Source organism: Halyomorpha halys, unplaced genomic scaffold, assembly GCF_000696795.3.
Source record: "Halyomorpha halys isolate HHAL.00 unplaced genomic scaffold, Hhal_1.1 Scaffold598.1, whole genome shotgun sequence".
NCBI classification, from domain to species: Eukaryota; Metazoa; Arthropoda; class Insecta; order Hemiptera; family Pentatomidae; genus Halyomorpha; species Halyomorpha halys.
Genome location: NW_027105473.1, coordinates 348,648 through 374,545, shown reverse-complemented (window position 1 = coordinate 374,545; position 25,898 = coordinate 348,648). Strand labels below are relative to the sequence as shown.

The 25,898-nt window shown below is 35.0% G+C and overlaps 1 protein-coding gene across 1 annotated transcript in view; it reads right to left on the bottom strand.

Moving 5' to 3' along the window:
• The window catches only part of btv (beethoven), a gene marked incomplete at its 3' end in the record, with an annotated part of 240,143 nt that overhangs the window by 136,630 nt on the left and 77,615 nt on the right, over positions 1-25,898 (bottom strand). Inside the window, 5 exon segments of the mRNA XM_067051518.1 lie at positions 84-297; positions 8,257-8,396; positions 10,913-11,071; positions 15,373-15,540; positions 20,460-20,614. Of these exon segments, the coding sequence (XP_066907619.1) occupies positions 84-297; positions 8,257-8,396; positions 10,913-11,071; positions 15,373-15,540; positions 20,460-20,614 (836 nt within the window).

Genomic DNA, 25,898 nt, shown 5'->3' with positions numbered 1-25,898 from the left:
ATATATATATATATAAACACACACACATATTTATTTAAGTCAGTATATATAAATAATCACTTAATAAATATTTTGTACAATACCTCTAAGAAGTTCAAAAGACTTTTCTGGCATTTTTCAAGTTGGCTTTGAAGATTTTCAAGATTATTGCTAATGTTGTTAATTCTCAATAATGATGCCACTCTGTAGTCATGTTTAGAAAGTTGAGAAAATAGATACTTAAATTCTTTTGTTAGACGCTCAAATCTAAGTTTCTCAAGAGATCCTTTGCCTAGTATTGGTTCTAAGTAGACCCATCTTATATAAAAAAATACATATAATACATTTGTAAGTTATAGAACAAAGTTTAAAAGTTTTTTTAAACAAACTTTGACAATAATGACAACAAATAACAGAGATGAGTTTGATAATCAACTTAGGATAAGTGCATCACTTATTGACAGGTCAACCTTTGTTTTTAAATATTAAGAATTTTAATTTGAAAAATGTAAATGAGACATTGCCTGCATCATTTACCATGTGCTCCTGGATTCTTTTGTTTCAACTGAACAATTTGAATAAGGAGACTCCCTTCAAAAACTACTTAAAAACATGATTTTTCTGTTGATATTTTATTTTATTTTAATTCTTTTAAATAAGCATTATTATAATGTATAGAATGGAATATTTAGCCAAATAAAGTTTAAGATATCTAAAGGGTACCACCCTATCCCAAAACCTCCAGCATAGTTCCGTCGATAAAACTGATGTAGACCGACAAACAGATGAATCCTATTCGAAGAAGAGAAATTCTAAACATACCGATTCACCACAATCCCAGTCACCTGTTAAATACATGGATCAATACTATCAGGAAATAACTCCTTTAAAAGCGAGGATGGGCGGTTCATTTATCCAGTTATCTGAAATTGACCTAGTTATCTGAAATTGACCTTTTGTCCAATAATCATACAAAGGTAACACCAAGTACTAGCAATAATAACAATACTAACCCCAATGCTCAGCCCAATTGAATAAAAATACCACCGATATTTCTACAGAATGCTAATAATTATAAACTGCTATTAAATTACTTAAATGTATTATGCATCAGGCCATTCACTAACTAATTGGAAACAATACAAAAATTATGTTATTGAACATAAATGACTACAGAACTATGACCAAGTACTATGATGAAGAAAAAATTGAATATCATACATTTTGGAGAAGATGGTTGGGGTGCGGTCAAAATGAAACACAAATAAATAGGTTACACCAACTTATTTGTGTTTCATTTTGACCGCACCCCCAATCATCTTCTCCTCGTAGTTCATCCACACTCAACTATCTCTCATAATCATACATTTTCTATGGATAAAAATAAATATCTGAATGTAATGATCAGAAAGGTTCCCTACAGCATAACTGAAGAGGAATTAAAGCCTGAATCAGACTCAAAACAATTTGAAGTTGTATAAGTATTGTAATATTCAAAATCTATTTTGATAAATAAAAGGGAATTTAATAGTTTATACTTATTCTATGATCTAAAATATAGCTTTGAAGATGACGAGGTTAAATGAAAAGATCAAATTTTAAATAGATATGAGAATTTTATTTAAAATTATATATTTTATTACTCTTATCTCAGCGTGAGTTTTCCAGACAATCAGAACACAATGAAAACTAAATTAATAGCTACTTTTACTAATTATACAAATATAATTAAATCCTAGGTAGAGAAAACTAATCAATTACATAATCTTCTTTTGAAGATTGATGGTTCTTGATGTCTTCTTTCTCAAGATCCTACATCTAACAGTCAACAAAGGACTCCAGTCTCCTCCCCTTTCAGGATACCTCTGCTCACCCAGCAATCCAAACAATGAGTCCTTTCTTCCTTTAATTATACAATTTTGGATGACTAGTAATTCTTGATTTCTTCTTTCTAAATATCTACCACTGACAGTAGAGGAAGAGTGGTCCACACCACCTTCATCCAGGAAAAAGTCATCCCCTCAGTACCTAAACAACGAGTGTGCCAAACAAAGCTTTGTTCATTCTGATGCCTGGATGTTCAATGAGCGATTCAGAAATCGATTGTAGCACAAATGCTCTAATTCACGAAGTAATTACTTCATTGATTATTGTTATCATCTTATATTTCTTCTTCAATTAATTTTTACTATAATCATGTTAAAGAAACAACAAAAGTTTAAAAAATTTCAATCTAAATACTCAACATAGCAGTAATTCCATAAGCTTCGGAAGGACACGTGCCGCCATCTTGAATTATTCTGAAACGAGTTTGTTTTGGTCTCTATAACTTCTGAATGATGAAATTGGTTAGCTTGCTTTTTGGTTAATAAGAGAAAATCAACAAATATTAACATTGATACATAAAATAAAACATAACTAAAACCACTATACATAAAAAACAAATATTTATCAAAAAAGAGAATATTACAGTATCCAGAGTACTAAATAAAGATAAAAAACCAACTTCACTTTGTTCAGTATCCCTCAAAAACATTAAAAAGGCTAAAGATATTTTCTATCTTAAACATTTATTTTCTGCACTAATTATAGTAGAACCTAAACATAAAAACATTGATATTCCTAAGTGTACACACTGTCAGAGATATGGTCACAAAAAAAAAATGATTGTCATTTAGAGTCAAGGTTCATTAAGTACAAAGATGAACACTATTTCTCAAAATCCCCATTAAAATTTATGGATAAGCCATTTTGTGTAAATTGTGAACTAGCTCATGCGGCTAATTATGAAGGATTTAAATATAATAAAATAAAGTAAACTCACCTTCTGAACCAAATATTCGTAAATATGAGATTAATTCAAACTGGCCAGCCACGAGAATTACTTCAAAAACTCATATGCTGATTTTATTCGATTAATTTTAAAACAACCAGAACAAAAAACTCAGTCCGCAGTTAATCCAGAGAATGAAATAAATTGTGAAAATTTATTGTCTTCTATAACTAAAATTATCATCAAAGCTATTAAACCCTATCTACCACAAATAATGACACATTTATCCAAGTTAGTCGCGTCTTTCTTTACAAATGGATCATAATATAAATAACAGCTTATCTACAGTTACTAATTCTCTCCTGACTAACTGCACTTTACTTCAAATAAAATATTATTCTACGAATTCTCAAATATTCATTTTTTATCTATGAGTACAGAATTGAGAAAATTAAAAATTTTAAACTGGAATGCTCATGATATATCTTCACAAAGAAATTAATTCAAAATTTTCCTTGAATCGAACTTCATCGATATAGTCTGCTTAACTGAGACACATTTATTCCAAAACATCAAATTGAAAATCCCAAGTTACAAAATTTTATGTAATGATAGAGATTGTTCGACTCTTTCTGGTGGTGTAGCCTTAATAATTAAAAATAATATTGGCTTCGATATAGTCGGCTTAACTGAGACAAATTTATCCCAAAACATCAAATTGAAAAACCCAGTTTAAAAATCTTATGTAATGACAGAGTTTGACTCCTTCTGGTGGTGTAGCCTTAATAATTAAAAATAATATTGGTTTGATCAAAAATATTATTTCCAATGTATTTAACTCATCATAGAGGTGATTTCATGAACGACCATAGAGGTTGTTTCAGTTCGTTTATACTTGTTTCCTTCTACTGTTGTCACGGTAGTTTATAAACCTCAAAATAAAAAACTATAAAAGACAAAATTTTAAAACTGTTACCACCAGAGAACCATTCATTAGTTTTAGGTGACAAAAATTGTAAGAACATTTACTGGGGATGCCGTAAATCAAATTCTAGTGGAAATACTTTACTTGATATTTGTTCAAGGTTCAATATAAAAATTTCTGCACCAAATGAACCTACTTTTTACAAAACAGGCTATAAATATGACATTCTGAATATCGTACTAACAAAAAGTTTGAGTTTTCCTCTCTCTTCTCAAGTGATTACAAGTTTAAATTTGGACTATAGCCCTGTATTATTGAATTTCTCAACTGAGACAAACAATGAAACAATGAGAAAATCCCTCATTAAAAAGGAGTGATTGGCTGGGAAACGTACTAAATTCTTGTCGATAATAAATTACAACTGAAAAATATTTTTCCTACCGCTCAAGAAATAGATGAAAGTATAACAACATTAAATGAGTTGGTTTCAAACAGTTTACATGAGGCAACGGTCTGACCTTATCAGTTAAGGGGAAAAACATTCTCTGGCAGCTGCCAAAAATCAATACTGCTAAAACTTAAAGAAAAAAATCATGCAAGGAGACAGTGGATGCGCACTAGAAAACCTGTTCACAAAAAGAAGTGGAACCATCTCCATAAGCGGACGGACTAAACACGAAACTAAAATGGATCTGGATGAATAGGCTGATTCTAAATATTAGGGATATGTGGAAGATTTAAGCCCAAAGGGCTATTCATTATAGAAGGCTATGTGCCATCTATTGGATAAACATGAGAAAATGACAAATTCATCACCAGCGATACCGAAAAAGGTATAGTGTTCACTAATTGTTTTTAGAAACCATTTTCCAACACAGAATGAAGTCCGAATTAAGTCAATAACGAAATTGACGAGTATATAAATCTCCCTCTCGCAACAATTCAACTTTCACGACCCCGAAAGAAATCCAAGAACTGAATAAAAATCTCAAGATAAAGAAAAGTCCTGACCATGATTTGATCCCAGTCATAGCAATTAAAATGTTACCCAGGAAAGCTGTTGTTTTCATCACGTCAATTTTTAACAGTTGCCTGTGTATTGGATATTCCTCATGAAAGAGAGCCGAACTCATAGTAATTAACAAGCCTGGTAAGAACGCTAAACTAATCAGCAGCTATAGACCCAGTTTATTATTATATAACCACTCAAGATCTTCTACTAAAATGTCAATAACTAATGCACTAACCCTAATAGGTAATAATAAGTTTGAATTTAAAATCTATTTAAAAAGTTATTTATTATCACACTGAGATGATTAACAATTTTAATTACAAAAAATTAGTTATCAATGTTCCATCATTATAGCCTTAGATTAATAAGTGTGATGGCAACTAAGTAATGCAAAGTTGGAACAGAAATGTAGTAGCTCAATAATAATAAAAGAAAAAAATCATATTCTAAATTAAGTACAAAGATATTAAATTTAACAAAGAAAAAGCAATATAGTACCAAAGGTGTAGTATATTTATTAAATAAAAGAAATCAGTTAGTCATTATAACACAATTTTTATTTTTTAAATATTAATGAATAGAGATCCTAGATACCAACTAAGAATTACCAGATATAAAAATAATACTAAGTATGTTAAACACACACACACACACACACAATGGTGGGAGACTTGGCCATTGTAGCATCTAATGCCACAAGATTAACGACAACAGAGGTGATGCAAAATGTTGGGAGAAAAATTAAGCAGCTTCTCTCCTTCATTCGCACCAAGAATAATGTCCATGGTAAGATAAGGAGTTTCGCATGTGAAATCTAACTATACTTTGAAAAGTTGGAAACAGCTGCCCTCCCTATCGAAACTGTAGATGGTCACACCCAAACGAAGGAGGTCAGTCCACCGAGGAAGAATGCTGTAAAGTCTGAGGGAACAGTAACCACACCTTCTTTGGCGGGCAATAAAAAAAAATAAAAAGAAGAAAACTGCACAACCCAATGCACAAGTTGTGCATCATAATGTAGATCGCCTCAGAGATCTAATGTAGTTCAGCATGGAGAACAACATGAAGAGCAATGGCAAGAAGTGTGGAAAAGACCGAGGAAGAAACCTCGCCCTAAGCCACCGAGGCCTGATACAGTAATTATAAAAATACCGGAGAGCCAGTCCTACTCAGATGTCCTGCGAAAGGTGAGAGAAGATCTGACGATGGTGGAAATGGCTTCAACAATCACAAAGGTCCGGAAAATTAATAAAGGCGACCTTTTACTCCAATTGGACTGGAAGAAAGAGTAATCTATTGCTTCACTAAAAAGCACAATGGAGGATGTGCTTCGCAAAGGGGCAGAAGTGCGGACTTTGACGGAGGAGTCCCTTTTCGAGCTGCGAGATTTGGATGATCTCACCACCAAAGAGGAGGTTGCAGAGGCCTTAAAACCTCTCCTGGGTGAAGAGTAAATGGCCATGAAATGGTAGTAATGGTAATATAGTAATACATAGTAAATGGACACAGCAGTAAAATCCATCCGGAAAGCCTATGGTGGTACGCAAACGGCGGTCATTTCACTTCCAGTTCTCCAGGCTAGGAAGATTATGGCTCAGGGAAAGGTTCGAGTAGGACTGGTGGTTAGCTATGTACGTGAAAGACTCAGAGTTCCAAAGTGTTTCCGTTGCTGGGAATATGGACATATAGCTCGGAATTGTGTTGGAAAGGATAGAACCTCCCTATGTCGAAACTGAGGTAAAGCAGGTCACAAAGCTAGTGATTGTGACCAGAAACCTCAATGCGCATTATGTGCAGGAAATGGAGATGCTGACCACCCCAGCGGAAGTAGTAAGTGTCCAGCTTTCCGTTCAGCATTGAAAACCCTGACACAAATCCAACAACATCGTAAATGAGGATACTCCAGTTGAACCTTTGCAAAGCTGCTCAGGATCTTCTTTGATGGAGAACCAATGGCTGGATCACAAAGACTTTCGATGGCGCTTCGTTCACTTAAATGCTAGAGGACGAGTGTGAATTGAAAGGGTCAGCCGAGGAAAAGGCGCGTATACTGACCTCTTTTACATCGGGACTTGTGATGCAGCTATGACCCGTTCAAAGCCTGGCAAACATCATTCCTCAGTTTACTGGTGGACAGATACTATTGACGATCTTCGCCGGTGTTGCAACCAAGCAAGAAGACGTTACCAGCGAGCGAGACCTATTAGGGCCTCTTCTGTGGAACGTCATGTATGACACAATCATCAAATTGACAAAGCCGGAGGGAGCCACAGTTGTGGGATTCAAAGATGACGTTGCAGTTGTAGTGGCGGTGATGCACTTGGAAGAAGTTACCCTCATCGCAAACCAGGCTGTTGCTACAGTCCGAGGTTGGCTGTCTTCGGTAGACCTACAACTTGCAGATCACAAGACCGAGGTTCTCCTGGTAATTAGCAGGAAGCAGACTGAGTCCATCACTGTCACAGTTGGTAGGCACGAAATTCGTTCCCAGTCTTGCTTAAAATACCTAGGAGTCATGATTGATGCACGTCTCCACTTTAATGTTCACACGGAGTATATCAGCGCCAAATCTGCTAAAGTAGCATCCTTTTTGTCACGCCTTATGCCAATCTTTGGAGGTCCCAGAGAAAGTAGCCGAAGGCTCCTTGCTACTGTTGTTCCCTCCATTTTGTTATATGCAGCCCCGATTAGGAAAGAAGCAATGGTTACCAAATCATACAGGAGAAAATTGGTTTCAGTCTATCGCAGGGTTTCTTTAAGGGCAGTTAGTGCTTTTCGAACTGTTTCCTACGAAGCGGTGTGCGTGATAGCCCGAATGCCGCCTGTGGAACTCATTGTTGAAGAAGCAGGCACTATTGACGACGCTTACATGTTTCCAGAGAGGAAGAGCGAAAAATAACCATCAACCAGTGGCAGCAATATTGGGCAGCTGCAGATTTCGGAAGGTAGAGTCGCAGGTTAATACCCGATGTGGGCACGTGGTATGGCCGCCAGCATGGTGAGGTGGATTCGTAACCCAATTGTTGACCGGACATGGATGCTTTAGAGCCTACCAATACCGCTTCAAACTGGGCAACACTGCAGAATGCCCTTGATGTCAGACTGTCAAGGAAACCGCGGAGCATGTTTTTTTTCACTTGCATTCACTTTGTGGCAGAAAGAAGTGAATAGGAGAGTGTGGAGGATGCATCACACCAGAAAACGTGGTGAGCTATATGCTACTCTCAAACCAGCACTGGAACGCAGTGAAGAGATTCACCACAGTCGTCCTCAAGAGGTTGAGAGAGGAAGAGAGGGCTAGAAGACGAAACTAGCATGGAAACGTGAAAACCATACAAAGAAAGCGAGGCGGCACTCAGCCATTTCCCTCCATGAAGTAATGCCTAGGTCCCGTGGAGAGGAATGAACAGGTGTAGGGCGGTGGTTTTAGTGCATAAAAACCCCACACACAGATAGGTACGGGCCTATCCGTGTCTTTTGAAGATTTCCACCAACTCTCGAAAAAACAAAACAAAAAAAAACACACAATTAATAAAAATTCAGATATAATGCTTAAATTAAACTTACTTTTGTTGAATTAGCATTAAGCTTCTAATATATTGATCAATTTCAGTAAGTTTTTTCTCCCAAAGTAAAATTCGATCATAGAACACAGAACTCAAAGATGATGCTTTAATAGACTGAATAAGACTTTGGTTGTCACCCACCTTAAGGAAAAGAAAATTAAGGAATTTTAATATTTAATACATAGTAGTAAAACTGTTCTACCACTTTAGTAAATGGCATTTTCAATATCAAAATTACAGGGTAATCAAATATTAACAAATATAATATCAATTTAATAATTTCAAACTCTGCATCTTAAGAAAAGTTCCACACATAATATCCTCAAATTGGCGACCATAATAAAGATATCTAAGGGTTGCTGTAAGCAAGCTTAGGTTTAGTTGTCAAACTTCTTCTTTTATAAAACACCTACTCTATCAATTATATTTTATTCTTTTCATTTTTCTTTCCCCATCTATCTTTAAGAGTGAAGATATTTCAGTCTATTAATTCTCTCCGTCCAGAACTGTACAAACTGTCTCTAACCTCTTCCAACTTCACTGTCTTTTACAGGGTGGATGAAATACCAACTGTGGTCTGTGGCAACACTGTTTCCCCTGCCACAAATATAAAACATAAGAATTAGACTCACTGTAATAGTCTCTCCAACGCTGGGCTTCACCTTCAAGGGTATAACTGCAACTGTTCTGAGGATCTTCTGTCTTCTTCCAAGATTGAGCTAAGAGTGCCCTTTCCGCATCCTTCAGGTTTTTTGTCTCTTTGTCTCCCCACTCTCACTTTCACAGCCTCCTTGGCTCACTTAAACGATCATGTATCAAGTAATCCATTACACTGAAGAGAAAAGTGGATCAAGGTTTATTTTTTTTGTTAAAGACTTTCTAATGTAATTTTTTATAACTGTAGTAGGAATGAGCTGCAGTCGTATCTCTTTTGCTAATATCACCAATAAGAAATTTAAGCACTAAGCTTACTTTAATTTTTTTGCTTACAGCTGGTAATTAGTTTTAATTTCCAACATATTATAAAAACCACAAATGCAAAGCAAGGATAACAACTTTTTCCTAATAAACATATTAAAAGTTATGGGGAAGAAATCAGGATATGCATTCTGGGTTTTAAGTTTAGCTATTGAATCCTATGAAATATATGGGAATCACATCAGACCAAGAAAGTCCCTAAAAGTTTAATAGATGCTATAAAATCCAATTTTCAAGACCCGTAAGATGTATTAAATAAACTTGGACAAGCACTCAAGATAATAAGATCAGATATAGTTAGAGCTCATTACGCTTTATTATTCTTATGTGGAAAGTGTATAAGATTTACCAAAGAGAACTGCCTGGACTGCAATTTGAATATTGAATTTCAGAATGATCTTTTTTGCTTCCTGCTCTCAAAAATGATTGTCCTCCTTAGTACTAATAAGAAACTAAAGCATGCAATAATTGAGTTGCAGGATGAGCTTCAGCATAAGGTTTGGGAAATTAATATCCACAAAAGCAAGGCTCTTATATATTCCAGAAATGGGGAAAGAAGGGGCCTTAAGGTAAAAGTTTACATATGACCTAGACTATCAAATCATCTGTGGTAGGGTTTCCCAACTCTTCTTGTTTGATGAAGGACCTTCTTAACAAATTTCCTCAGGATTTCACTCTATATTTTCGAGACGTGTCCTGTCCATCTCAAACTTCCAACCTTCACAAATATTTTTACATTTGTGTCTCTGAAAAGTTTACGGATTTCCACATTTTTCTTCTTCCCCAGGTAACACCTTCTTTGATTGAGCTGAAGATTCTTCCCAATATTTTTTCATCAAAATGAGTAGTCTATTTGTGTCAGCCTTAGTCAATACCCAATTGGTATTGGTATATTGATATGGAGTATTGGTGTTTTGTAGAGTATCACCTTGGTCTGATTGGTAATTAATTTTTTTTAAATAAATTTTCTAATTACAAAAATGCAAGATTATGGAGGTAATTCTTTAGAAAATATACCAGAGCCATAAAAAAAACAACATTGGAATAGGACAAATGCATTCCAACTAATTTCTATTATTTATTAAGATTGACCACCAAATAATAAATCATTGATGAAAAAAAGGATCGATGAGAAAAATGGTAGGAATATCAAAAGTATATATATATATTTTTTTTAATTGCTCGGAGCAAAAGAGTTAGACCCGGAGTCCTCAACCCAATGCCCACCCAATATAACCTGTACCAGCAATCACCATAAGGGCGCATCACCTGACAGATTGTTGAAGACACATTTTATTATGCAACAGGTTGTATCAAAGAGGCCATAATCATGTGGTCAACAAGGATGTAATAAGGAAGGTTACAGGAACTAGTAACTATGTTTTTTTTTATTTTATGTTTTAGAAAATGGTATTATGTGTTCAATAAATTTTTTAAAAGATATTATTCAATAAAATTTTTTAAAAGATATTATTTATTTACTTAGCCTTTAATAAAAAACTTTAACTCAGATAACCTATGAAAGTTCCCACAGGTAGAAAAAAGTTGGGTAGAGAATATTATTGGACACTAATGGGAGGGTTTCAGAATATGGTATGCATCTATGACCAGTATTTTTATTTAATAAAACATCTATGAATATCTACTAATTCTAACTAAAACATAACAAATATGATAACCTTATTAATAATATTTTTGTAATCTTTAATAAGCAAGTTTGAATTTCCACTCGTATCAGTATGTAAAACTGTAGAGAACTTGGTTTCCATCTCCCACAAATCCACTTCTGAAAGTGCTTGCTGAATGACAACTTCTGATGAAGCACGAGTGTTGAGATCCTTTAAAAATTAATAAATAATTATAATTAAAACTTAAAACAAGCAATTATTCCAATGTTAGTCATACAGGCAATACTAAAGATTAACAAATATAAAAATAATGAGCATCTCATCTTATACCTTTCACATAGATTGTAGCTTTATAATACCAGGATAAATTAACTGAACTTCTCTATCCCAAGCTTTCTTATTTTATAGAATTTGCATTAAACAAAAGCATATTGATAGCTATTTAAAAATCTTTAATATGCAATTATGGAACTTCTTTTTTTCTAGTAACAATACTGGCGTAAATACAATAATCTTAACCCACAACAGGTTCTTGATTTTAACCAATATGCCATTATATTTTAAAACATTAAAGAAACACTAAAATTTATAAACAACATAATTCCTATATTGCTTTGGTAATAAATCAAAATATATGTTTTATTTTACAGAAACAGAAAATAATATATAATATATAAGTTACGGTAGGACAAGCCCTGTATACTACTCCAATCGGGGAGGAGGAAGAAAAAAAGAAGAAATATTGCTAGATGGAGGAGACGCAGAACTCAAAGCAGCTGTAGTAAGCAGAGTAGAATGGGGTATCCCCAACTAGAGGTGAACCCCCAGAAAATACGAATAAGGTAGCAGCTACCAGAAAAATGACGATTCCAATGGACATTAAGGGAATCAGGAGATTATTGAGCGCCTTAAACTATTATAGAAGATTCGTGCTGGTGATGGCCAAATACCTGGTACTAAAAAAGGGAAATAGGGTGCTTGTGACACCCGATATGGTGGAGAATATAAGGAGATGTATGGAGGCACTACAGAAGGAACCGGTGTTGGCATTCTCAGACTTCCAACGGACGTTCTCCATCACCATGGATGCAAGTGAGTACGCGTTGGGGGCGGTATTGTTACAAGATGTATGAGGGAGGAGAGCGACCGATGGAGTATGCTAGTAGGCGTTTAACGGATACAGAAACTCGATACAGCGCACTAGAGCGGGAACTGTTGGGCATTGTGTGGGCGGTAGAACATTTTTGCCCCTATGTTTTTGGAAGAAAATTTCGGGTACACACTGATCACACCAATGGGTAGGTAAGTTGAAAGAGTCCTTGACTAGGGTGACCCGATGGAAGGAGCTCCTCAGTCAGTATAACATTGTCACTATCCTGGGCAATAACCATAAATGCAATAGAGAAAGAGCAACCGTATACGTCATGAGATGTACAGCAGTTCTTGCGAGAATGGATGCCTGGCGAAGAAGAGGAAGAAACACAAAGCATGACTTAGTGCTAGGATAAGGGGTGCTTTCCGAGCAGGTGGAGGATTGCAGACTTGAGACTGCTCTACAAAGGGGGAGGCAAGGATAAGGAATCGCCGAAGGCCTATTGGCCCATATGCCTCCTCCCTGTTATCAGCAAGGTCCTGGAGCATATGATAGTGCATAGCCTCAGACCAGTCCTCAGTGCTGCGAGTCACCCACGGCAATACGGCTCGACCCGTGGCAAGGGAACAACAGATGCGCTGCTGAGAGTGTGTGAGGATGTAGAAGGGAGGGCGGAGAAATATGTCTTGATGATACTGTTCGACATATCCTCCGCCTTCGATAGTGTTTGGTGGCCGCACGTACTCCAGCGGTTGCAAGAGTTCGACACCCCCAGCAACTTATACTCCCTCGTGAGTAGCTACCTTAGTAAGAGGAGTGTGAAGATCAGGGGTAGCTATTCCGAGGTCGAGAGAAGGATCGAGAGAGACTGCCCGCAGGGTTCGGCTCTCGGTCCGGCCCTGTGGAAGTTGGTGTTCGATGAGTTGTTGGGGTAACTAGAAGATAGAGTCTATCTCAGTCTACGACCTGGCAGTCATCGTGGCCGGGAATAGCAGAGCCATATTGAAGAACGAAGCGGAGAGATGTGCCAGTCTGGTTGGAGAGTGGTGCGTGAGGAGAAGGTTAAATATGGCCACATACTCCTAAAAGGATCCACGGACAGGGCTCACCCTATCACTCTGGACATACAGGGAGAGAAGGTGAGGCTGGGTGAGGAGGTGACATACCTCGGAGTGAGGATGAGGAGAGGCTTCGATGCCACCCCTCACCTGGCATACTTGAGGGATAGGGTGACTCTGTCACTTAACGGGCTCAGCAATATAGGGGGTGCTTTCTGGGGCCTAAGGTACTCTGCTACGATGACTATTTACAAAGGAGTGGTGTTGGGTATCCAGAGGTACGCATCCCCTGTGTGGAGTCGAACCCTCATGTGGGAGCAGAAGAAGAGACTGGCCACTACGCATCGACTGGCTCTGCTGAGGGTCACGAAGGCGTATAGGACAGTGTCGCATGAGGCGGTGCAGGTGCTGGCCGGAGCAATGCTACGAAGTTATGATGTCAAGAGGCAGGGGCTGGGAGTGCTACCGGCGGGATTCCGGGAGAGGATCGGCGAGACCCCGAACCGTTGGAAGAAGTTGCTGCGAGAAGAGTACATCGAGGAGTGGAATGGACGGTGGCAGACCAGCGAGAAGGGGGTGACGCTGAGGAAATTCTTCCCCACCGTCCACTCAAGATTGAGAGCAGTATGGGTTATCCCAGACTATTGGGTCTCGCAGATCCTGACAGGACATGGGGAATTTCGGGGAAAGCTGCAAAGCTTCGGAAAGAACATCGACCCCTGGTGCCCGACATGTGGGGTCCCAGAAACAGCAGAGCATGTGGTATTGGACTGCACCGCGATGGAAGGACACCGTGCCAGGTTGTCGAGAAAAAGCGGGATCTTCGCCCCTCCAGTCGGACTTCCCTTTCCTGATGGAGGAGAACTACCCGTACTTCAGGGAATTCATCTACGGGTGGAAGGAGGTGGTCGAACCAACGCACTTTACATTGGGAAGGGCTCGACCACCTGGGGTCGGCGAGCCACCAATGGAAGATGACAAAGAGGACAGGGAAGAAGCAGAATGAGACCAGGAGGGCTGGACTAGGCTGTGTACTGGAGCTGAAAACCGAACGGATGCGGACCATGCATGTTGGACGTACCGGATGGATGCTAGGAGATAAGGTGTAGCCCCATCTTAAGGCATTCAACCGAGTGCTGGGCTGCACCACGTTTTTAAAATAGTTATTGTACCCAAAAATTAAATGGTTCCACCAAATAATTTTGTAAATATTTATGAAAATAAAGATTAAAAAAGAAAGAAAAAAAACGTCGGCATAAAATAAATAAATATGGTTTTGTTTATTTATGTTGTTCTTTGCTGATCGCACCCCCCGACAAACTTCCCCAATCATAAAAAAAAAAGATGTTTATTGGCAGCAGTGGCATGCGCAATCCTAACCCCCCTCCGAGACGCATTAGCTGAGAGAGATCAACCTAGCGTACCATCGGAGGAAGACTAATCACCATGGACTGAATGAAACCTACCAAGCCCTTCGACGAAAATATTTCTGGAGTGGTATGCGCAAAACGATCCAAGAAATAATCGGGAACTGAGATGTATGCCTCAGCACTAAGTATGCACTGCAGACACCTCTACCTGGAGAGGCTATAAGTGGGTTACAGTGATCGACCTCTTTTGCAAAGTCGCCGTGGCATATCAGATTAAAGAGAGATCAGTGGAGGCCGTACTGGGAGAGCTGCGGCTATGGTTTCAGTTTTATGGAATCCCGGAAATGATATCGTCCAAAGCTGGGCGGGAGTCCGATAACACCAGTGTTAGGGAGGAAATGAAGGCATTGGAGGTAAGATGGCTTCTAAATATCCCAGAACACCCTAAAAGTAGAGGGGGTATAGAGAGGCTCCACAGTATGCTAAGTGATCACTTGAGAGTGTACCACCTAGATAAGGGCTACTTTAGATTTACCTAGATCATTTATTTATCAACACATTATATTTTTAAGCAGATGAGCAAAAAATATTATTTTCTTTTATAAGTTGACATTTTTATGTTGTGTTCCCAGCTTCAAAATATAACCTTTTCAAAGGATCAGTACAGTAATTATTTAACTTTAGATTTGGTATAGAGATTGACTGTTTTCAAACAATGTTTTGAAGATAAACAACACCGAAACATCAATATGTAAAAGAATATACTAAAAAAATATTTGTTGCTCACCGATGTTATAACAGACATCCAACTAAATACTGTAAGAAGATCAATTTTCTATTGAATTATTTTTTTATAATTATTTTGATTTATTGTAGCAGCTGGAACACCAATTTCTTTATTAAGATAATTTATTTCAACCATAACAAAATTCAATAGCCCCAAAATAATTTTATATGATTTACCATAGCCTAGGTATAATAAATACATACCTTTAGCTCAGTTATTTTTCCTTCTACTTCATTAATTGGAAATAAAACATCACCAAATGTTATTTCTTTTGATGGTTTATGCTCTTTTCCAAAAATAGTAAACAATTCAACCCAATGTTTTTCTGTGAATGTATCTCCAAATAAGAACTTTATGTATGGTAATAAACCCTAAAATAATAATAATGCATTACACTATTTATCTATTTCATTATGTTCAAAATGAGACAAAGAATATAAAGTACTATTTTGTAATATTTAGAATTAACAAAATTGCTTTATCGTACATAAAGAAGAACCAATTTTCAATTCAACCAAGGGCAGCTTATTAAAAATACACTGTATCCAGTTTGATACCATCAGGATTTCTGATAACAGAAATCCCTCGCAATAACAGTTGATATAAGGATTAAGAAAGCTTATAAATTTTTAATCACTCTGCACTTTGAAAATAAATTTATCTTCTCTTCTTCTTTAGCTTTCCTCTTCAGTGCCTCATAGTGTAGAGGAGCATTCAGCCAGGAATTCCATATTTTTTTTTCTTCTCTATTTCTCACCAGGTTCCTTGCCTGTCAGAGGTAAAAAAAAAAATGTATGCTAAGAAAAAATAGTACAGTAATGGCAGACAACAGGGGAAAACAATGAATGTCTTATTGAAACAAGTCCAAAAGAAGAAATTAAAATCCTAAACAGCCAATGTGGAATCGAGAAAGCACATACATGTTCTTCGCTAATCTAATTGAATGTTTATTTATTAATTTGAACTTAAAAATTTTTTTCTGAATTAAAATGGCATGAACAATTACAATAAAAAAATAATACATTATATTATTAAACTATACTTATGTATAAATTTGTAATTTTAGGCTTGTAACTTTTAATTAACCTTTGTAATACTGTGGGAGTCCCTAATGACACTACAAGTTCTTTTTCTAGTGAAATCTCATAAAATTAATTGCCCAATTTTCGAGTCACTCAATGCCTTTTATCAAACACTATCTTGAGTTATATGAGTAAGTTTCCATTAACTTTATTGGGACACCACATAATACATTTTTTTTTTTCCAAATAAAACATTGTTAGAGCACCTCTGGGACTTCCATGGTATTTGTTGTATATGGGTTTCTTTTTAACTTAGTTGTAAATAGGGAAATTGTTTAGATTGACCGTGACTGTTTTGTTTACGTTAAGCAAACATTTCCTAAAAGTACCTGCCTAATATCATAAATCATATAAAGGGCACTTGTTGAAATGTAAAAAATGAAACTTGAGAGGGGGGAAACAGGTATGGGTTCCAGTGAATGAACATAAAATGCATGGCTGCATTGGGCTTAGATATATAAAAATCCAAACCTGCGAAGTATAGGATGAATGTTTGCGTGATGTGTGAGTTATAATGGATACTGTAAAAATCTATTGGTGCACAACAAAGGGAACAGTGTATACTTGCTATTATAATTTTAATTTTTTTTTCTTTTTTGTTATGTCATATTTTGAATATGTAATAACATATTACATATTATGAAAAAAAACTAGTAAAGCTGAAAATAACAGAATAAGAAAAATGTTAGAAGCAATACATATCACAAAAAATATAAAACGAGTGGTAAATTATAAAACTGATATGGAGAAAACAGGAACACATTACTTAGACATAATAAGTAAAATAGATTAATTAATAATACTGATAAAGAGATAAACAGAAATAGAAACAAAGGACCAAAGTATAAACTAATACCTAATAAGCAGGTGGGTTGTGTAGGTCAGTAAATAAAAGATAACACAACAGTGAACATCTATGATTTTAAATGATACCGTAAAAATGCATACACACCATTTCCGAGGCCAAAAAATGCAGCATAGGCAAATTAATTTGATCCAGAGAACTTGATAATGCTATACTAAAGCAGCAGATTTCAAGTTGACTATAGTATGAATGTTAGTGCTGAAACCATTTGAAGAAGAATGATGGGTGAAGCAGGTTTGACAGCAAGAGCAAAAATAAAGAAGCTAATGTTGGCTGAACAACACATGAAACTTTTTGAATTTTAAATATAAATTGTGGGATAAAGTAATTTAGTTATTTGAATCAAAATTTAATCTATTTAGTAAGGCATAGATTTAAAAAGGAAAGAAAAGACAATTTAAAAGTCAGACTATTCTCCCTCTCTTACAAATTTTACAGTAGAAACATGGTTTTAGGATGCATAACTGCAAATTGGGTTTGAATGCTTCATAGGATTCGAAGGCGGATAACAGCTCCAGAAAACACGACCTTTTCGTTGTGCAATTTGCTAGTAACCATAATGAAATGGGGTAAAAATGTTAATGAAGTTGTGTTCCAACATGACAATAACCATAAAACACAGCTAAGATGACAAAGCAGAGGACTACAAGACAAGGTTTTGAAATTATCAGTCTTCTTCAGTTTTCATCAGATCTACATCGTCCACGTAAGTGAGTGGGATTTTTGTCAGATTGGGCTGAAACTTTGCATCAGTAAAAATTAAAAGATGAGGATGCAATTCTTCAACAGTTTTTAAAATCTTTGAATCTGCTCATGGCCATGATCCAACAAACTTTTTGCAGGACTCGTGCCGCTATCTTGGCTTTGCACGATATCTTTTGTGACTGCATATTTTACTGGTGAAAATTGGTTAGCTTGCTTTCAGTTTTAATACTACAAATAAACATATTGACATGATAAATCACATAAAATCTACTAAAAATAATTTATCTATAAAAAATAACTATTCACTCATAAAAGAGGATATTGTAATATATATATTTACTATATTTGAAATAGTTATATATTCTTTTATACTTTAACTTAAATTTATTTGTATGAGTGATAGAAAATAAAGAGAGAAAATTTAGTAGAATGGAAACATTAAAAATATTAAACATATTTAAAGAACGATAAAAAGCTGGGAAAAAATGAGTAAGGGAAGAAATAATAAACAATAAAAAGGAAAAAAATAAATCAAGTATAATTCTTGTAAACAATTCAGACATTTTTATAATGTGATAATTTAAAATATATATGCTGTGACTATTTTCATTTATAGGATTATAAAAAAAAATGTGCTTCACTAAGTCACAATAAGTATGCTGTGAATAAGCCAACCCAATGAAGTTGGGCAGCACAAAACTTTTTTAATAAAGTGTTTTTATCTCAGTGGAGGAACCAGGAGTCAAGTCAAAGAAGAATACACAAAAATATTAATTTATTTAAAACATACATAAATTATCCAGTTGAATAAATTTGATAATTCTTTCAGGAAATAACACATCAGTGTTGGGCAGTACTTCATTATTTCTTACATTATGGTTAAATTTATAACCGATTACCAGACACTTTTAAATTATGAGTACTTTTGTAATTGATTGCATCATACTCAAAAATATTGAGTAAATTAGTAATCAATTACTTCTTATACTTGAATACCATGTAATTGAATAATTTAAGCCCTTTTGTAATTGAGTATTTTTGTATTCAAATACAATTTACTTAAAAATTTTGATTAAAAAGTATTGGGGTAATGAGTGCAAAGGGAAACTAAATAATTATTTCCTTCAGGATTGGAGCTGGTTTCAAGATCATGAGCTGATGTATCGATTTATTTCAACTTTTCAGATTTATAAGTTTTGAGAGGTGAATAAAATAAAAATGTTATCGATTTAAATATCACATGTTCGCGAATCGATATACACTCGTACTTAGACTTTTCGGATTTCTAATATATCAAGGTCCCTCTATAAGTTTTTTGAGATGCAGAAATTGAAGGATTTTTTTCCATTGCCAGAAATCAATAATATTTATTTATTTTCTGTAAGCATTCATCTTTGTCATCTGGTTGAATATTCATGAAGTTATTTTAATTACTCTGATCCATATCTGAATTAGTTTCACATTTATCAATTACTTCTTCCAATTTTTTATCATCCTTACTCTCCATTAAAATGAGATTGTTTTCTTTTTCATAAAGAGCCTGGTGTATTTCTTCCACATTGCTAGGATTCTCAAAATCATAAATCCATATTTCATCAGTCATATTTCAGTGAAAACCCAAATAAAACTACTTTGGAATTCGCATAAACTTTTTGACGATATTTTAGAGGTTTTTAAAGATTCTAAAGGCATAATTTTTCAAAGAGATAATATTTATGTATAATTAAATACAGTAGCTCCTAAAACTGATGAATAAACAAAAATGAGAGTAATTACAAAGAAACTTATCAGGTCTTTTTAACATCATGCAGCATGGGTAACATAAAACGTGTAGTAGATAAAATATGATAGTTTAAGTGAGCCAAGAAGGCTGTGGAAGTGAGGGTAGGGAGACAAAGGGACAAAGGACCTGAAGGCAGACAAAGGGATTTGCAGTTTGGTGACTAAAGGAGAAGGTTTGTTGGAACAGGTGCAGGTAGCAAAGATGACGGGCCATCCGTAGCTTAGGTGGTTGAAGTGCAGGTCTTTGCAGCCTGAGAACCGCAGTGGGGCCTGTTCAAATCTGGCCTGGGGGTCGACTTTTTTCATTTCAGTGGCCAAATTTTTCAATTTTACCTCTCAGCATGGGTTGGTCACCTGTAGATTATTACTTTTGTACCAACTACTTCACTTTCACTCACCTTAAAATCTTTTAAGCATGAGTATTGTACTCAGTATTTAAACATTTTGATTATGAGTAAAATAATTGTACACAGCTACTCAGTATAATGGACATTTTGTCCAACTCTGCTAAATTTTTTTTTGTACCTCTAAAGATATCAGAAAGACAAAATTGCACGTAGTTTGAGAATGAACATTGTACTTTTTCGAAGGTCTTTAAAACTATTTCTTTTATTAGGGTCAAAAGGATGATTCACTGTAAGCTACATTATTATCTCAAAATAAGAAATACATTCTTACTTAAGATTTATTTCCTTTAAATAGAATACTATAGTTCACTGTAATAATTTATAATCATTAAGAGAAATATAATGAGGAGGTTTCCTTGAAAAAAAGAAAAGAATACAGAATTTGAACCCTCAGACACAAACTAAAAAATAAGTATTAATAATCATAATATATAATTATAAAAGGTTACCTGAAGTTGATTTAAAACTCCTTCAGTTTTAATTCTGATAGCAGAAGGTAGATCTCTATTCAAACTATCATTCCATGAATTAATGAAAGTTTCTATTTGCTTATAAATATTTTTCCTGAATAATATCCAGTCTAGGTCAGTGAGGTTTTTTAAATCTGAAAAAAAAAAATGAAATATACTCCACTACCATCTAACATAAATCTTCTTCTGGCATGACAGACTGTGGAGGTCCAAGGCCTCGCACGATGCACTATGGAAAAACATCACCTGTTTCTTGACAAGGTTTTCATAAGGTGGGTTTATAACTCCCATGCCTATTTTTGTGAGTGCCACCCATTAAGGCTAATGGGCCTCACAAATACCTAGGGGGAGGCTGTGAGTGAAGTATTATATAATTATATGCTTGAAAAATCCTGGTTAGGGTCAGGGCTCGAACTCACAACCTTTGGGTCGGTAGACAGGGGCCACAAGCCTCACCCCCCCCCCCCAACATAAATATCATACCTTAATACCAACTACTTAATTGGTAGGAAAACTTGTTTTTATACCATTGGAGGGTAATTGTTTGTTAGGTCTATAAATGTCGTTATTTTTTGTTATTAATTTTACTTTTCTCTTTTATTAAGAAACATTATTTTTATCTTATTTTCTTTTAATTATAACATTTTATATAGCAAGGGATGTCTTTTGTACGAGACTATACCCCCCATAATCAATTGTTAAAAAAAAATAAAATGTAATGGTTATATCAACCATGTAATGCCCACCAGGCTGATCTGGTATTAAATAAATAAAATTAAAAAAATTGGTAGGAACTGAAAAACTGAAATTTCAGAATTTTGAAATACTAGTTAGAAAAATCCATTTAAAAGTTGGAGTTAAGAAGGAAGAGATCAGAGGGACAGGACCTGTTTTAATCGGAACTCATTTAAGATAAAGCTTCAACAATTTTAAGAAATTGTGGGGGGAAAGGTGGTAAAGAAAAAAACGGAGAATTATTAAGTAAGATATCAGAAAACTACCCAATTTTCTCAAGATCACAATAGGCACATCCATTAGTCTTACTTTGAGATTTGGTTTTGTGTTTACTAACTGATTCACCCCATATTAATGACATACGCATAATATTTTACCGTAAACAGGAGGTTATATAGGCAGTTAATCTTTTAATAATTTCCATTAAAATTACTTTTGGGATAGATTATATATTTTTTATTTTTTCCCCAAATTATGAAGCTATATGTTATAAAGCTGGACATTCAGCTTTGTATGTTGTTTTTAATAAGTCTGAATTTAGCTCCTGCGTTATTACTGTCACTTTTGAGTTTACTTTGAACAGTATTTTTTTCAAGTTATAGAAATGTGTGATCCCCAATTTGAATTCCAAAATTTAAACCCAGTAACGATATTTACAGATTTATTGTGTATAATAATGGAAATATTTGAGAAGTGACATTTCCTAGAAAATAAAATATATTTTGTTTTTCAGTATTGAAAGATAAATTGTAAATTTATACCTGGGTTGATTAGTTTTAGTAATACAAAATTGCATAAAAATTTACATTTGAAAAAAATGGACTCATTAAAAATATGAGAATGTTATCAGCGACGACTATGACCTCTATTTCATTTGAGGAGCTCCAGATCAAAATGGATTTTGCCCATTTACAATATGGACTAAAAAAAAATCTTTGAACCAGAGAAAAAGTGAACAACAAACTTCAAAGCTCTGTAAATCCGTGAAATGAAGGAATATGATTAAACAAATTGTATCAATTGACTTCTTGTGAGAGAGAAATGCTTTATTTAGCCATGCTGCCCAAATACATTGGGTTGCCAAAATACATAGCATACCAATCAATCCATTTTCGAAAATATATACAATACATATATTTACATGATATAACAAAACAATATTTTTTTCCCTACCTTTTCCTTTTACAACCAATACTCATCTACACAACAATACAAATATTTTAAATTTTTTTTTGTTTTTTCTATTTAACAAATTCATTCCATTTGACAATTTTATTTCATTTAATTGAGTTTAAAAAAAAGTTAGTTGCTTTAAAAAAAAAATACTTGACTGAATAAATAAGTTAAAAGAAATAATTTAATGAATAAGTTAAAACAGCATTCTCATGCAACAACTGCCATAGAGTTCTCACACTTTGGTAGCCCTGATCCACACCAGTCTATCGGCACATGCCCCAATTTCGGCTTCGTAATTATATATTGTAATATTAAAAATTTATTTAAAGTAAATAAAGGGGAATTTAATAGTTTTAACTTTATTCTCATATCTCAGATTTAGCTTAGGTACAAATGGAAAGCTTTAATTTAAACAGATAAAAGAATTTAATTTTAATTATATAACATTATTGACTCTTAATCTCAGGGCGTGTTTTTCTAGGCAATCAGAACACTTAACTTTAATAACACTTTTATAAATATACTTAATTATATGTTGAGCTAAACTAACCAATTTATACAATCTTCTTTTGATGATTGAAGTTTCTTTGTCTTCTATCTCACAAACCAACAATCACTAACTGTAAATGAAACATTTTGTCTTCTCTCCCAAAATGCTATTTCTAACCGTTAACAAAAGATTTTCTTCACCTCCACTCTCAGGAGATGTCCTCTCATGAGGCGATCCAAAACAAAGAGTACCCTATTCTTATCGGATAACTGTTTGATGTCTACCACTGAGGGAGACCAAGGATGTTCAGGACCTCCAGCATCCAGGATATGTCCTCCCCTCGGCGCCTAAAACCAAGCGATCCCAAAACAAATCTTTGATTTGATCCTTCCCCTTCTATAGGTGTTCATTCTCAACATCGATTGTAGCACTACAGTTTTGAGTTTTTTCTTGTGATTTCCTTTATGAATAATTTTCTTTAATACTTATTCTTAATTTCTTTTTTTTCTTAAATTTATTGTAATTACAATTATGATGGAAAGTTAAATAAAGTTTTTAAAATATTGAATCTGCTTAACATGGCCACGATTCAACAGACTTTGTGATGACATACGCAGCCATCTTCTTTGCTTTGAATTATGTATTTTTACTTCTTATTTGACTGATGAAAATTGGTTATCTTGGTTTCTAGGTTCAATAACATAAATGAACAATATCTAATGTTGTTACATAAAAATAAAAACATTAATAAAATCATTTATACATAAAAAAAACAACTATCTATTAAAAAAGAGGATATTGCAACATAGACCGGAATAGGGCATCCGGAACATTCAACAGTCGCTGGGCAATAGATCACCAATGCTGCAGAGGAGCTTCCCATTGGAAGTGGATCAGACGCAGTCCTCGATACCTCCTAGGTGCATATAACATCGCCGACAAGGTTTTGGCGGGGCAATACTCTCCCCTGACAATATACTACTGACAACACTCCTACGGATATTGGTATCAATACCCTCTACTATCACAGGACATATCTCTCTAAGGGGTGCAGTCTGGATAGGGCAAGTAAGGCCCGAGAACAAGTATTGATTGATAATGTTGATCTTTTGTTCTAGTTTGAGCAAGTATGACCTCACTAACTTATCAAGATTATTATTTAACTTCGTCACTACCTCTTTTCCAAATACTAGCTCTCCCGAGAATGCACATCCTAGATATTTGATGGTGTCGTCGGCTTTTGCTGTTTGGATTACCCCTGTATTCTCAAGGAAGAGATTTGTTGACCACAACTCTCCTTTGTCCATTATGATACCCACACTTTCCTTTGAATTTATTGCCAAACCAATCTCCGCCAGCAGCCACTGAACACTATTTATAATTCTTTCTGCAGAGCCCCTGTCACGTGCCATTACAGTACCACACTCTCTTGGTCATTTCTTAAGTTATATCCGAATTTATTAGAAAAATCCTGATCACAGAGCTTGCAGTACAAATGATCGATGGCTAGGTTGAACAGCGAAGGTGACGTATGGGTTCGTATATTAACCTTGATTTTATTTGTGATTAGGAGAGCCACAATCACATTTATGAGGTCAGGTGACATGCCTCTTGCCTCCAGTGAACTCACTATGTGTTTATGTCATTGTCAAAAGTATCAACATCGAGAAAAACCACTGTGCAATTTTTTTTTCTTATTTTTAACATCTTTTATGATTTCGTCGATGATTCTGGCGCTTACATGTGTTCCCAGAAGACCTTTGATAAGGCCCCTTTGATTTTTGCTGAAGGTGATCTGGTTTCTCAATTCCTAATCCAGAACCTTTTCAATGATTGAGCGCACAATGTAGTATATTGTTATTGGTCTCCAGGAGAAAATATTTTTTGAGTCTCCTTTTCCCTTATAGACCAATATTGTGGGCCCTTGGCATAGAGGCTCAGGTACATAGCTTCAACATTATCTCCACAATACTTAATAATGTATGTTATATTGAAGTATTTTATTGTGCAGACCAATACACCATCCGGCCCCGGCAATGAGTCCAATGATGTAGACATAATAGCCTTTTTCACCACCTGAATATCAATGGGCATCAGATTTGGAATTGGGGCGCATTTCTCATAATCTGCAAGTTTGTGGAGATTCTCTTTTTCAAAAAGGCTTTTAAAATGTTTTTCAATGTCAGCTATCTTTAATGGACATTGCTTGGGAGTGTCAGCATTCATTATGGTTTGAACCACTTTCTTTCTTCTATTGTAATAATTATATTGAGCTAGTTCATGCTGGTACTGCTCCTGCCGACGGCTTCTGTCTGCCTTATTAGCTCTCTGCGGATATACCTACCCTGCACCATTGTTGGCCATTTTGGTTTTATTGTTTTTTTTTTCTAATTTTATAGAATTTAATGGCAGGGTGCTGCGTGCCCGGCAGTTTGACATTAATATTTTTAAGAAAATACAAGAAATCACCCACTGCTTTGTTGAAATCCACTGAGTTAAATTTTTTTTACTTTCATAATATCCTGAAAGACAGCCAACCATTTACATATTTCTAAGTTGATATGGTCCATATAGTCTGACTTCATTATCTTTTATAATGCTATGTAAGCCTCTTAGTTTATTGTTGTTTACTTCCCTGGGATGCTTCTTTGCAAGTGGGTTCTAAGACCTCTATCCAACCAGGAGGACCAATACTTTGTTTTGTTAGTGTTTGTTTACTGAAAGATTGTCAGCAGTCAGTGTTAGTTAATTGAGAAAATCATCAACAGAAGATTCTATGAAATTGGTTAGTTTTGTTATACCTCAATTTAAATACATGTGTAAAAGAGATATTAATTTAATTAAGTGTTAATAGTAAAAGTGTCTGTTTCTGATTGCCTAGAAACCCACCCTGAGATTAAGAGTCTATTATATCATAAAATTTAAATAAAATTCTCCTATCTGTTAAATATTAAAGTTTTTCATTTGAACCCAAGCTATCTTTTAGATATGAGAATTAAGTTAAAAAATATAAAATT